The 15,905-nt window shown below is 32.3% G+C and overlaps 1 protein-coding gene across 2 annotated transcripts; it reads left to right on the top strand.

The window, feature by feature from the left end:
- Positions 1–7,599: 7,599 nt before the first annotated feature.
- Positions 7,600–14,264, top strand: LOC121243993 (vacuolar protein sorting-associated protein 45 homolog). Of its 2 annotated transcripts, none has more exons than XM_041142044.1 (13): positions 7,600–7,886; positions 8,733–8,934; positions 9,055–9,134; positions 9,515–9,742; positions 9,850–9,975; positions 10,081–10,161; positions 10,252–10,393; positions 10,506–10,684; positions 11,220–11,375; positions 11,514–11,621; positions 11,699–11,820; positions 13,208–13,342; positions 13,830–14,264. In XM_041142044.1, the coding sequence occupies exons 1-13, from the start codon at positions 7,797–7,799 to the stop codon at positions 13,888–13,890; spliced, it is 1,710 nt and encodes a 569-aa protein (XP_040997978.1). In that variant the 5' UTR covers positions 7,600–7,796; the 3' UTR covers positions 13,891–14,264. The 2 variants fall into 2 exon arrangements, with proteins under 2 accessions (XP_040997978.1, XP_040997979.1); XM_041142045.1 differs by having other exon boundaries at positions 7,602–7,886; positions 13,211–13,342.
- Positions 14,265–15,905: the final 1,641 nt, after the last annotated feature.

Here is a 15,905-nt window from a genome sequence, read left to right as displayed (position 1 = left end):
TTTTGGATTGATGTCCAAGTGTCAGTGGTGAGACAAACAAATTGATCTGCCGATTGACCCCTCAACTTCTCATTTTCAATGTAAAAATATTTTTTTACATCATTTGCCACTGTGTGGCGAGAAGGAATATTAAACCTTAGTTCCAATTAGTGAGAATACGCTTAGAACCTTTTCTCATTAACAAGTTGAAAAGGTAGCTCGTCCATTATGACCATACAAGTTAAGTGTCTTCTACACTCATCGAGATCATACTCAGTATACCCCCTCAAAGTTGCACCCCCACTAGTCTCATCCGTCATTTTTTGAAGTCTAATTTTTAATCTAGATTGGCTTTTCTATTGTAATGATCTTAATATTGGACTTTTTTTGCATTACTCTTCTAAGTGCACATTTAATTGTGAGGTGCCATGTTTCCTATAGTGACATCTATAAATTTTTCCACAATGGTTACACTTGGCTTGGAGGTTATTTGAGTCACCACCCTCTAGTTTGGTGAAATGACTTCAAACTATTGAAGTAGGTTTCTTGTTGAGCTTGGGGGCGGGGTAAGGTGCCGTAGGGCTAGGGGTAGGGGTATGGGTATGAGTAGGAGGGGTAGGTGTAGGAGTAGGGGTAGGGATGCCCTCAGCCTGGAAAGAAAAGCTCGCACTAGAATCTGCTGACATATCCATAAACTTAAGCAAATAATAAATTTGAAATTATAGAAAACATAGCAACTATATAATGAACATTAAAAAAAAGTAGAATAAAAAAAAGTATCACTTGACATATATATATATATATATATATATATATTCATAACTACTACGAAAACACGATAAAAAAAAAAAAAATATTGAGCACTTTCATTATAAATGTAGTAAAGTATATTAACAATATAGTTTCTTAGACTTGAAAGACTATAAACATAGTAACTATATAATGAACATAAAATTTAATATGTCATAGTGGTGAAAATTTTCGAAGAAAAACAAAATAAGTCTTTTTAATATGAATATTTTTAATATATGTCATTGCATAATTTTCATGAGTGTAGTCTTCGGGGCTAACTTATTAAGATTATTATAATGTCAACGTGGTAGTTCCACTACAGTCCTACTCTTCAAAACTGTAAATTTTTTTTTAGAGCAAGACCAAGAGGAAGAGCAGACTGATGTTCCAAAGTACATTGATTAAGAAGTTTTTTGGAATGATGATATTGTAAACATTGAACACTTTGGAGACATGATATTTGTGTATAGATGTACATATCTGTAAAATGAGAGGTTAGTATGTTCAGTTTATGATATACGGTTTGTTATGTGAACATTTTGGTGATAATTAATGTTTATATTGGGATGTAAATTTATATCGTACGAGTTTTAGATTACTTTTTAATTATAAATTATTATTGGATATTGTTAGTAATTTGCTAGATCCATTTGTGATAATTGTCATTAACGTGCACGTGAAGGGTGGGTAACCATTGTTACATATTTCTCAAATCCAAAACAAATTGAGTGCGTGACACTTGAACTGTTGAATCTCACAAAACTAGTCAATCCAAGTAAATAATCCACGTGAGGTTTGTTAATTGTTATTGCAATCACTGAAAATCACCACTATGACATATTAAATTTTGTTGAAGCAAATTAATTTAGGGTATTTCGAAACCCTAAATTAATTTAGGGGTTGCAAAGATTGAAACCCCTAAATTAATTTAGGGTTTCGGATTGGAGCCCTAAATTAATTTAGGGTTCCAATCCAAATTAATTAGACACAAATTAAAAAAAAAAAACAAACGGACGGACGAGACTCATTCAAAGTTCAAACCACATTCACAATCTAAGCTCCACAGCACACAATTCACAAAATCTCATCCTCCATCTCCGATAAACCTCATCCTTCCTCCAATCTCCATTAAAAATATAAATCACAAAAAAATAAAATTTTGAATTTAGGGTTTCTTACCTTCGGACCTTTGGTGACGGAGATGAAGAGAGAGGGACAGGGTGCGAGTCGTGCGACGACGACGACGACGACGACGGGGATGGCGATGCAGAGAGAGGGACCGAGTGCAGCGATGGGAACTCAGAGAGAGGGAGAGACTGAGAGCGAGGGAGAACTGAGAGGGGAAATGGGAATTGGAACCGGGTGGGTTTTTTTTTTTATATATATAAATATATAATATATTAATATATATAGATAGATGCAAGGAGGGGCGGGGGTCACTCCCATCCTGCCCCCGCCCCCGGGGGGAGGGCCAGATGATGGCGGGTGGCCTCGCCCCCTGCATAGGCCGGACGGGACGATCTACCCTGCTGCCCACCCCTAGTTTTGGTTTAGGTTATAGAAGAAAGAGTGGTAATGTAGTCAATTTAAGCCTAAAAATAGGACAATTTGGTCCTTTCATATATGGGTATGCAATACAGTCCTCCTTAGAAGACTCTATATAGCACGGCTCATATTACATATTGTCTTAGAATCTATAAATTTTATGCATTTTTTTATATGAATTTTAAATTTATACATTTTAAAAAAATGATATTTACACACTCTAAAATCATAAATATTATTTCCTATTAGGCACCGTTTGGATAGTGAGATGAGATGAGATAATTTTATACGAAAATTTAATAAAATATTATTTTTAATATTATTATTGTTTTAAAATTTGAAAAAATTAAATTTTTTATTATATTTTATATAAAAATTTAAAAAAATTATAATAATAAAATGAGATGAAACTGTTTTTATATCCGAACCATTATATATCATATTATTAAACAAAAGTAACGAAAGTGTTATATAAAAAGAATAATTATATAATCACGGGTAGGGCTGCAAATGGTCCGGTCGGTCCAGTCCGACGATGGACCGAATGTTTTCGGTCCATCATTTTTCAGGACCGGACGTGACCGAACACCCAAAGGGACTGGACCGGACCGATCAGTCCGGTCCTGCTTAATTTTTTTTATTTTTTTATATAATTAATAAAAATTTTTTATTTAAAATACTAAATTAAATTAAGTGACTTATTAATGTGGATTATGTAACAAACTCAATAAAAAAATATTTTATATAGTCAATGATAATAAATTAGATGAAAATTATATTAATAATTTATATAATTACTATATAATTAACTAATTGATATTATATATTAGTTAATTCATAGAATATTAACAAGTGTTAATAACATATTTAAAATTTTATATTGTTAATAGTGATATGTTAGATGAAGATACATATATATATATATTATTGTTAATTTATAAAATATTAACAAGTATTAATAATATATTTAAAATTTTATATTGTTAATTGTATAATTATTATATATAAAATATATATAAATTTTTTTTTTTCATTCGATCCGGTCCGATCCAAAAAATTCTTGGACCATAGACCAAACCGAAAAATTTCAATCCTCTAAAATATAGACCAGATTAAGTCTCGATCCGATCCGGTCCAGACCGAAACTGTTGGGTCCATCACCCCTAATCACGGGAAAGGCTTTTACGAATATGCCAAAAATTTTACTGTTTACCGTACCGTAACAAAACGATAAACCTGTTTAGCCTTTCCTCTAAATTTATTATTTATGATATAAAACCTTATTTTCCTTAATATTTAACTCTTTTCGAGGGAAAACATCTCTAAAGTCTCGGTTAGTAGTATTATTATTATTTTTTTCTTGTTCTTATAGTACGGATCAATATATCAAATACAGAGAATAATAGGGATCAGATTTCTATAATGATCTGATTTAGATGTTTTCTACAACTACAGATATAAAAATAACAAAAATGATAAATTACCAACTATTAACAATTTGTCTATAATCTTGAATTAAAATAGTATATTTTAAAAAATTTTAGTTTGATTTTTATTTTAATGTGATTTTTTAAATATTTAAAAAATATTATTTTATTGAGAATTGTAAATGAATTGTAATTGAGTTATAAGTCTATCACTACGCTAAAAATAATAGAGAAATGATAAACTAATCACTAGTTTACAATTAGTTGACAATTATCTAATAATATATTAATTTTTAAAAATTTTCCTTTTATTTTGTTTTAATTTGTTGGATTTAAATTTTAAAATAATATTATGTAACAATGAAGTTGTAAATGGCTGGTATATCAGTCCTCAAAATAATATGAGACTTCGCAATATTTTAATTTTAAAACCAAGAAAATATTTGTAAACTCTGTGGTATAAACTATAAAGCTCGTGCATATCATTTAAAAAAAGTTTAGGCTGGCTTGAAAATCTTATTTTTATTTTTATTTTTATTTTTATAGATTTTTTCTTTTCAAGATAATGTAGTAGAACAATATTAAAAGAGAAATGATATTTGTAGTTATAGAGTGTGCAAGTGCCTGTAAAAAAAAAGTGATTAAATATGGGACACACATGAAAAAATTTAATTTCTTAGTGGTGAACCTTACTCTTTTTTGAAAATGAGTGTGCATCACTTACACAACCTATAATTATATCTAACATTATTTATATTAGGCTGCGTTTGAATGTTAAACTGAGTTGAGTTAAAATGATAAAATATTGTTAAAATATTATTTTTATTTTTAATTATTATTTTGAAATTTGAAAATTTTGAATTGTTTATTATATTTTTTATATTGAAATTTGAAAAAGTTGTAATAATGAGTTGAGATAAGTTGTACAATTCACATATGTCTATCTCTTTTCTAGCCATGAATCTAAATAGGATAAATAATGATAGAGTTGTACAATTCACCATTGAGGAAGTAGTTATGGCTCAAACCGGACATTCCACAGCGAGGAGGGGCTCCTATGATCTCGCCTAGGGAGGATTACTACGTTGGTTGCCCCCGCCTCCCATTTTATTTTTAAAAAAAAAGTACATCATCTGTAGCAAGAGCCTTCTTAGCTAGACAATGAGCCACCTAGTTGGTAGCTCTCTTGATGTGATTCATTACCCAGTACTCGAACTTGTTAAGGCTCTTCTTCACCTATGATATTATCAAACCAGCTTGACTCCAATGTTCTCCTTTCCCATTGAACTCATTTACAACATTAAGTGAACCTCTATCAAGAATTATCTTGCTTAGACAAATATCTGAACCCAGTAAAATAGAATGAAGAGTTGCATACGCTTCTACAAGATGTGGATCAAGAAATATAGATATGTTCATTCTCATTGTGGCTATGATCTTCCCTTCCTAGTCTTAAATAATTGTTCCTATACCAATTCTGCATTTCTATTGGTCTATTACAGCATCCTAATTGATCTTGTAGTAACCATTAGGAGGAGCTTTCCACTGATTCAAGGGTGCTGACTCTATAGTAGAATGAATTGATGTCTTGTGGTGCAGCAGCCTAAAATCCTGCAATTTTTGTGTAGTTTGTTTCAGAAGAGATTTAGAACTAGTGAAATCTTTTTGAAACACCACCTCATTCATTTTCTTCCATATCCTCCAAGCCACCACTGCCATTTCTGCCAACAGTTCCTCATCCAAATCATCAAGCATTCTAAGCATGAGTTCTCTAAAGGTCTGTTGCATAATGCTCCTCTTCTACAACTATGTAACGCATTGACTATATACATCTCTCACTGATTCACATTCCCATATGGAGTTTTAGTTCGAAGATAAGCATTCATTAGTCTTATAATATTTATTAATCATTTAATATGGCTTAAGATGATAACAAAATGGGCCAAATTTCAAATTTTAAAAGATAAATAAGAAATGTGACATTTCTATGAAAGTTTATGCTTAACTTTTTCACTAAGAAAAGAACCTTCTATCGGAATAATTATTTATTTTTATTTTAGTGTACTAATCTCTTTTTTGTTTTAAAAAAAGTGAGGAGGTGTGCAGAGAGAATGACAATAAAATATTAGAACAATCTCAAAGACATAAAGGAATCCCTCCCTATAACTCATGAATTAGGAGTTTTTGCAACAAAAATGTAAATTTGACATAAATTATGAGTTAATGAAACCTTTTAGACGAATCATTTCACAAAATTTTAGGAGCAAAAACTCATCAAAATTGCCAATCCATTACTCAAGAGTCAAAGCCAACATTGAAAGTAGTACAAAGTATGGACACCTACCCCAAATTTTAAGTCCCTTTCATGACTTCAAGACAATGCAATTCTCACAACATGATAATTAAACTCTTATCAATAAAATTATATGGAACTTTCCCATGTAATAGGTTGGACAGACCCTTAGGCTTTGTTTATTTTCACAACTCATTTCAACTCAATTTATTTCATATTATTTAATTATTACAATTTTATTAAATTTTCACACAAAATAAAATAAATAATTCAACTTTTTTAAATTTTAAAATAAAAATAATATTAAAAAAAAATATTCTAATAATATTTTATTCAACTTTTAACTTTAATGTTAACTCATATCATTTCATCTCATTTGCGAAAACAAACGAGGCTTTATTATATTTGATTTTCTTATACAAATGTTCACTCTTTCTTCTAACAGTTAATACAGCTATTTAAATCTCCATCAAGCTCTTCTCTAGATATATTCTCAAATATTAGGTTCAAAACATCTCTTTCTGTTGCTATATTATAAGGATTCGGCATTCACTTCCGACCTCTATCTATTTTAGTTGAGTAAGGGAGGCCTCACAGTCGCTTGCCGCCCAACTCCATAATAACAAGCTTTTTGACCGAATTGGATAATTCAATAAAAGAAGAAGATAGATATAATATTAAATATTAATGGAAAATGCTACTTAGACTGATAAAATTGATTAATTGTGATTTTTATTTTTTTAACTTAATGATTAAAAAAATTATTATTAGTGAATTGATATATATATTTTTTTTATTTTTTTTAAAATGTTTTAAAATATATAAAAAATGGTTGAAATAAAAAAATAAAAAATAAAAATAAAAATAAAAAAGTACATTTACACTTGTCGGTTAACTTCCTTGGTTAGAAATATCGATCCCAGTAACATTATCCAATATTGGTTCATTTTCTTAGAAAGTCTTACATGGACAATGTATGACTTATACGAACTTTGACTTCCTAGGATTGTGTTTGATTGTTAAATCAAACTCAACTCATCTCAAATCAATTATTAATAAAACTCACTATTTTTTCAACTTTTTATAAAAAAGTTAAACTCATCTCAACCTATTTTATATATTTTAATAAAAAAAATTAAACCCATATCAATAAGACCCACAAAATACTATTATTCATTACTAAACTCAACATCCAAACGTTAGTCATAATAATCAAGAATCTTAATTTCCAACACTCTTATATCATAGCTAGCATTAACCAATAAATCGAGGTAAAAATATAAATCTTTTTGAATATCTCGTAGAAGTGATGACATCTGTAAAAGATATAATTGGATTGAAAAAAATAAAATATGTTTTTATTAATATTTTTTAAAAATGACTATTTATTTGAGAAAAAAGATTGGAGGAATTGTTTGGTTATTGTGAAAGCTGTATGAATTTTGTTTTGTTAAAAAATATTATACTTTTTAAAAAAAATATTATTATACTGTAATACTTAATTAATTTTATTTAATACGATTTGTTTTTCTTTTTATTGCAAAATAGATTTCAATAACCTGAAACGCTGCGTTGTTTGCTTGTTATCAGCCCACCTTCGTTCGCCGTCGGAGTTCTTGTTCTCTCGTTCCAGATCTGTCTCTCTCTTAACTTTAACGGGCTCCTGAATCCATTTCACCGGCTCTTCAACTTCGCAACCACCGTCACTCACCGTTTTCATCAGAAAAAAGAGTACTTGATTCTGATTGGAGCCGCCGAACATGGTGCTGGTATCGGCCGTACGTGATTACATCAACCGGATGTTGCATGACATCTCGGGCATGAAGGTCCTTATCCTCGATTCTCAAACGGTATGATATATCCCTCAAATTTCCGGTTTTTTCATTTCTTTAAAGAATTAAGAATTTAAGACCATCTTCTGTTTGGACTTTGCGGAAGTTAGAGGACAATGATTAGGAAGATTTGAAGTATTTAAATTTGATATGTTGATCTTTTTTTTTTTTTTCATTTCATTTATTATTTACTTGTATGTTTATTAACTGGAGTCAGATAGCGTGAAATTTGAGATATGAATTATCTTCTCTAATTGCTCATAGGATACTTGCCTGGTAGCCTAGCTGGTGATTCTGTTGAATTGTATTGATCAGTTTTCCTTGTCTGAAATTCATATATAACGCCGATCATAAAGTTTAATTTTCATAGGGAGAAACAACGGCTTGGGACTTGTTCGATGTACTGTGAACATGAATATGAAAATGCTTGATCTTATTTTCTATTCGTGGGGGTGCACTTGGGCTGGCATGTGTACTGAACTTTCATGAGGAGGGCGATTACAAGAAAAAATGGCACTGAGCCTCAGTGCCTCACTAACCTTACTGAAATTATTGACAGTAATGTCTTCTTTTCTTTTGGTTGAATAAACCCCTACCCGTTGATAGATTTTAGCGTGCATTGCTATTTGGTTCCTTCAATGTTCATGATGGGAACAAACTGCCAATTTCCTTTAGTTGTCTTTCTGAAGCTTCGCCATCGATTTGATCCCGTTACATTTGACTTTTAGGTGCAGTTTAGCAATTTTTGAACTTTTAAGTCCTTGATTAATATCACTTACTTTATTAGATTCAGATCATTCTAGAGGGTTAAGCAAGAAACATAAATATGGGTTTTGATAATGCATTTTGGTTGATGATGTGCAGGTTAGTATAGTTAGTGTTGCATACTCCCAGTCAGAGCTTCTTCAGAAAGAAGTATTCTTGGTAGAGTTGGTAGATTCCATTTCCAAGTCAAAAGAATCAATGTCACATCTTAAGGCGGTTTTCTTCCTCCGACCCACATCAGAGAATATCCACCACTTGCGGCGCCAGCTAGCTAGTCCTAGATTTGGAGAGTACCACCTATGTTAGTTTCTTTATACTGAGAGAAGTTACAGAAAAACTTGTGTTTGACATTAATTAAATTTTTTTTCCAGATTATTATATATTGAATTAGAGTTCCTTTTTTATACCCAACTTGGTACAGTTTTCTCCAACATGTTGAAGGATACACAGATTCATATTTTAGCTGATTCAGATGAACAGGAAGTTGTCCAGCAGGTTCAGGTAACTCTTTAATGCCTAATACTGTATTGCTTTAGTATTTTTTTTGGTGGTTTAATTTTATTTATTTATTTATTTTGGATCGTGTCATTCTCAGAAAAATGAAATTAGGAAACTATCATAGTTGCATTCAAGCAAACAGGAAGAATAGGTGAAAATAAAGTTCTAGGGTAAGCTTATCATATAATTTGGACGTCATTCTCATGGGCCTATATATATGGCATTGGCATTGGTTTGATCATAGTCACTGCATGGTTATTTGTTTACTTTAGCTGTCTAATTTATGCTCTGATGCATGAGTAGGTTCATTCGTTTGACCCAGTGGTAATGTTACCTCAGATTAGATTCTACCTAAGATATATTGATTTTCTTGGGCTTTGCAGGAATTCTATGCGGACTTTGTAGCAAGTGATCCTTTCCATTTCTCTTTGAATGTGCCATCAAATCACCTTTATATGCTTCCAGCAGTTGTAGATCCTTCGAATTTGCAGAACTTCTGTGACCGAGTCGTTGATGGCATTGCAGCTATTTTTTTGGCATTGAAAAGAAGACCTATTATTCGATATCAAAGGACCTCTGATATTGCTAAGAGGATAGCACAGGAAACGACAGTAAGTAAAATGAACCACAAGAAGTTATATATGAGCTGGTTACGAATTTTTCACATTCTGTTTCAAAATTAGTATCCTAATTTATATACACTTATGGGCTGTTACAGAAACTGATGTACCAGCAGGAAAGTGGGCTTTTTGACTTCAGGCGAACAGAATTTTCTCCATTGTTGCTGGTAATTGATAGGAGGGATGATCCTGTGACCCCGTTGCTGAATCAGTGGACGTACCAGGTATTTCTGCTTCTGACTGCACTTTTATGATTTTTATAATAACTGCCCCTTTTATCATGGAATTTCAACGCATGTGCAACTTGTTTGCTGCATGATGTTCCATAGGCAATGCTTCATGAGTTGATAGGTATTCAAGACAACAAGGTGGATTTGAGAAGCATTGGAAAAATCCCGAAGGATCAACAGGTTGAGTTGCATTTTCCTTTGCGGTGCACGTATTTAATTTTATGTTTTGCATTGCTGAGATAAGGATCTTTGTCCGATTTATTCTTATAGGAGGTTGTGTTGTCATCAGAACAAGATGCCTTCTTCAAAGCTAACATGTATGAGAATTTTGGAGATATTGGAATGAATATCAAGCGGTTGGTGGATGAATTTCAGCAGATTGCAAAGAGTAACCAGACCATCCAGACAATAGGTTCATATGAGGCTTTATGCATATTCACAAGATATTGTATTAATAAAGTACTATTAGATGCTGTGGCTTGGGGCACAATATTTGGTTATTTCAATGTTTTGAATTTCTGCAGAAGACATGGCCAAATTTGTTGACAACTACCCTGAGTACAGAAAAATGCATGGTAATGTTTCAAAGCATGTGAGTTTGGTCACAGAAATGAGCAAGATCGTTGAAGAGCACAAACTTATGTTAGTTTCGCAAACAGAACAGGATTTGGCTTGCAATGGTGGTCAAGTGGCAGCTTTTGAGGTAGTTCAGTAGACTTTGTGTCGATCAATGTTCTGAATAAGAAATACATTTTCTTAAATTTACTAAACATACCTTAATACAGATTCCTCGTTTGTAATCCCAACGCAACCAGTTGTAATATGTTGCTGATCTGATTAACGATATATGATCTTGAATCAAGCACAAGGACCAGATTCACCTTAGCTTACTTATTTGAACTTTTCTCGCTGATTGGAAGTATATGAAAGCATTTCTATGGAATTAACCCTATCTATCATACATATTAAAGGAGTTATGCAATGATATGTTACGATTTGATTTTTAACTTACTTTTCCATGTTACTAAATTATAAGGTCTTCGGAAATTTCATTTGTACTGGTAGTATTTTATGTGCCTTTCAAGTTACCGTTTCACAAATTGTTCATGTATTGTGATTGACTTTGAGATAGCTTTTGAGTACATTCTTAATGACAGCTTGAAACTAGAGTCAGAAACATATTTTATAAGGTTCAACGGCTGAGCAATGACCTTCATTTCTTTCAAACTTCTGTGCAGGCAGTGACTAATCTTTTAAACAATGAAAGCATATCTGATATTGACTGTCTACGCTTGGTGATGTTGTATGCTTTGCGCTATGAGAAGGAAAGCCCTGTTCAATTGATGCAGCTTTTCAACAAACTGGCTTCTCGGTCTCCCAAGTACAAGCCTGGGGTAAAATAAACAAACCAGTATATCTTTTCTGCATGCTTAGAATCTGTAGTAGAGCAGAAAATATGTTGTAAACTTGTTTTCCTTGCTAATGGCTAGAAGATTCACAGTTTTGACAAATTGGTCATCATTGTTTTACAGCTTGTCCAGTTCCTCTTGAAGCAAGCGGGTGTTGATAAACGAACTGGGGATCTTTATGGAAATCGGGATCTTCTGAATATTGCTCGTAACATGGCTCGTGGACTGAAGGTTTGTCCGGAAAAACTTTACTTCCCCCGCTTGTGAATGTGGTTGGATGCTTATAAATCATTTTCCCACTGCTGTAGGGGGTTGAGAATGTGTACACTCAGCACCAACCTCTTTTATTCCAAACTATGGAAAGCATTACCAAGGGACGGTTGAGAGATGCGGACTATCCGTATATTGGCAATCACTTTCAGCAGGGCAGGTTTGTTACTAAATAACTGTTCTTCCCGACAAGCCTTTTATTTCTCTTGAAGTTTTGGAATGTTATGTGATCTCTTTTTAATCCCTGGGTCACTGCAATGTTCTCAGAGGAGACCTTTGGTAGTAAAATTTGCAGAACTTTTACTTTGTTGCTAATGTTGGGGGAACTAGATGCTGGAATGGGATTAATATTGAGCTGCTGAAGTGGTAAATGTATTTATATAAATATGAATAAACTAAAAAATTCAAGAAGTAGTACCAAGATAATAAAAGTTCTTTAACTAATTTTACTTTTTAGGAATGTGAATAATTTACGAGGAACACTCACTTCATAAAAATTGACGACCTTCCAAAACAGCATGTACTTTTAGAAGTTGTTGAAAGAAGGTATGGAGGTCCCTAGTAAATATACATACAAATTGCATCAAATATTCTATGGCAGGTTACACTCTAGGTGGACCATTTTTAATTTACACGTTTCATATCTAAGGAGTTTGACCTCTTGCATGTTTTTGGCATTGATGCTTCACCTTGACAGTGTTGCCCAGTGTTGGTCTGATGGGGCACTTATACAAGACCAGTGCACGTTGACAGCAGATTTCTGAGGTGACTGATTTGGCTGGGTTCCCTCTATTTGTTGGAGGCACCTCTTCTAACACCACAGTCCCATACTGGGGAAATGAATTACATAGAGTGATTAAGTTATAAAGGTTCATGAGTGCTAAGTTCCACATTTGCTACTAACTAGGTGAAATTGGGCTTCATAAGTGATTATGGGGAAGTTTCTAATTGACTAGTATTTTTAAGGTTATACCGTTTGCTTTCCCCAAGTTGTTACATATGGTATCCAAGACACCTAGTAAGGCCAACCATGTCATACTGGAGCATTGTATAAAATGGCCCTAACGAGAAAACTTTAAATCAATTGGTCTTTTTGGGGTTATAGTGCAGATGCGGCTAACGTTTCCCTGGGTCATTATACTGCTAAAACCACCCGGCTTACCTCAAAAACTTACATTCAAGGTAACCGCTAAGATTTTTTAAGATCTAAAATCACAAACGTCTATAAATTCCAAAACCAACAGCAATGGTAAGCTACTAGTATACGTTAATGTCCAAGTTGAGGTATATTAAGACAACACCTTTACTCCCGAGTTTCTCCACCAGTTTACTCAAATTCTCCTATCATCCTCCTTTTGGTTTGCCTGTTAACATCCTTTAGTAAAGAATTTACAGGCTTAGACAGATTGTATTGTAGGATTAAATTAACAGACTGTATTTGAGATGCTTTAATTTTTTTAAGTGAGTATGATATTGATGTGATAGTTAAAAAAATTGCACAAGGTTATGGGTAGTATTGTTTGAATGACATGCACTTCATTTTTAAGCAGGCTTCAGGAAGTAGTGATATTCATTGTTGGAGGGACAACATATGAAGAATCACGTTCTGTTGCACTACAAAATGCAAGCAATTCTGGAATTCGCTTTATTCTTGGTGGTTCTGTGGTTCTGAATTCTAAGAGGTTTGCTTCTGAATCATTGTTGTGACTTTTTTATAGAGGTACCTGGATCTAATAGGCATAACAGAAGTTTGCTCTTGTGCTGCTAGCTTTGCTTTGTGCTTGGCACACTAGCATTAGCTTGAAATGTAACTTTTACGCTTGCATCAGTTGCAAAATTGAGAAAGTTGTTGTAGGTTGGTTTGTATCAAGTTAATATGCATACAGGCCATGATTTGTAGCTTCTAAAAGTTTTAGAGGAAGTAAAATGTTGAGAGTTCCAGTCAGGTGGATTCAATCCTGACCCAAGCATGGAGAGAATAGAAGGTTGTTACTCGTTATAAGTAGACAGCTAATGTAAAAATGCTAGTCACACCTTACAGAACAGAATGCCTAATGTAAATATTCATAAGTTTTTGGTTATACATTGCTTCTTTGAGATTGGTTTACTCCATTGAAGTAGTATATGTGAATGCTTTCTGATCCAGTAATCGTTTGGTGGGAAGTGCAGGTTTCTGAAGGACTTGGAAGAAGCTCAGAGGATAGCTCGTTCTAGCCCTGCTGTGGTGTGAAGCCTGCCATATTTAGCACAGCTCGAGTACCAGTTGGATTAATATTTGTGGCTTTACACAGGGAGTTCGGCCCAGTTGGTAAGAGGAGTTTGATGGGAGATCAACATAATCGATCCAAAGTTCCTAAGCAAGATACACTCAATATTCACCAATCTGCATAGGAATAATCAGTCAATAGGTTCTGAGTAGACAAGTCACAAAAACCAAGTAGCAATTAGAAAAGATTTTAGCCGAGCATAATGATAAAGAATTTATTGACAAGAACCAATTTTTGGATAACCAAATATCGCCCAATTTCTCTATAACATATTGTAAAATCATATACCCTTATTCTTTTTATGTAAATGCTTGATGATATATCCATTTTGTAGCAATACTTGAAAGTTACTGTGAGAGCTAACTGCTGAGCATATAGTTCATCCATGGGTTTTGTTTGCTTGGCAATCATTGATCTGGTAAGTAGTGGAAGTTAATATTATGTGTATGCATGCCAGAAATTTTATTTTTCCCATTCAGGGTATTTTACACACACTTTGATCGGGGAATTTATATATGAGAAATGATAGTTGCAGTCGTGAGTGTACAAGTGCTGTGTAATCACTTTGAAAAAAGTGAATAAATATAGGATCTACATGAAAAAAAAATTAAATTTTTTAACAATAGATCTTACTTTTTTTCAAAACGACTGTACTACGTTTACACATTTCATGACATGTAACATTACTCTATATATTATTTTGCTGGTGCCATGAATAATGTTATCTAGGGGCATTTTCTGCTTATTTTGATTGGCAATTCTTCCAAATACATTTCTGGATCTGGTCAACACGTTTCAGTCACCATCCAGATTGTTAATGAAGCCAAGCCAAAACTTTGTTCTCTCTGCTTGCTTTGTCTGTATGCAGAGATTTTTTAAATATTGTGGAACCCTCCATATAGATTTGTACAAACAAAGCATATTTATTATTATTATTCAATTATTATAATCATGAAAGGATAAATTATTACTTTAGAATTTCATTAAATTCCCTTAGAGACTGCCTCAACTCTTTTTATCAGACTCATAAATACTGAATTTAGCAAGATAATTATCGTGGCTTTGTTTAATTATTCTTAAATGAGAAAGGATATTTATAGTTCTAAGTGTGCAAATTTTACCTATTTCTTTTAAAAAAATAGTTAAATTTAAAATTTACATCAAAAAAATTATTTTTTAATAATAAATTTTACTTATTTTTAAAAAGACTGCAAGACTTATTTAGTATAAAATTTTAAAGTGTCACTTCCATCAGAATCAACAACGCCCTATGCCTGCTGGTGGACGTGGACTATTATAATTGGATATCGGAATCATAACCAGTCTAAAATTAAATAACGTAATATCAATTTCTTGGATATATGATACAGATCATAAGATAATGACACGTAGCTACTTTTACAGTACGTTAATATCGATGATTATAATAAACACTAAGATAGGATTCGTTTCCCATATTATAATAAATACTATAGTCAGTAAAAAGATTTTTTAAAAATAAATTTATAAATTAATATAATTTTATGTGATATATTAAATATAATTTATAAAAAAAATAATTTTATAATCTGACGTACTAAATCAAATCACGTAATTTATAAATTTATTTTTATAAAATTCTGTTAAAACACTTCTCTAATATATATAATCATTTAAATTCTGTTTGAAGGTAATAACTGAGGCATATTTTAGGTGTCAAAATTGATTTTAAATAATGATTATATTTAATTATTCCACTAATTTGAATTGTTTAATTTTAAACAGAGATATAGATAATTCGAACAATATTAAATTGAAGAGTGGGTCTAGTAAGCTAGCTAATTAAGCTATATGAACCGTGTGGGTCTAGTAAATAGAATCAATAAAAGTACTAAAAAATTCATATAGACAAATTCTTCAAAGGCTGCACGTAGTCCCGAAAGAGGCTTTTGATATTAGGAGTATGGCAGATCATGAGCATCCTAGCTAGCTTTTGGAG

This window comes from Juglans microcarpa x Juglans regia, chromosome 8S, assembly GCF_004785595.1.
Source record: "Juglans microcarpa x Juglans regia isolate MS1-56 chromosome 8S, Jm3101_v1.0, whole genome shotgun sequence".
NCBI classification, from domain to species: domain Eukaryota; kingdom Viridiplantae; phylum Streptophyta; class Magnoliopsida; order Fagales; family Juglandaceae; genus Juglans; species Juglans microcarpa x Juglans regia.
This window is presented reverse-complemented; position numbering and strand designations above follow the sequence as displayed.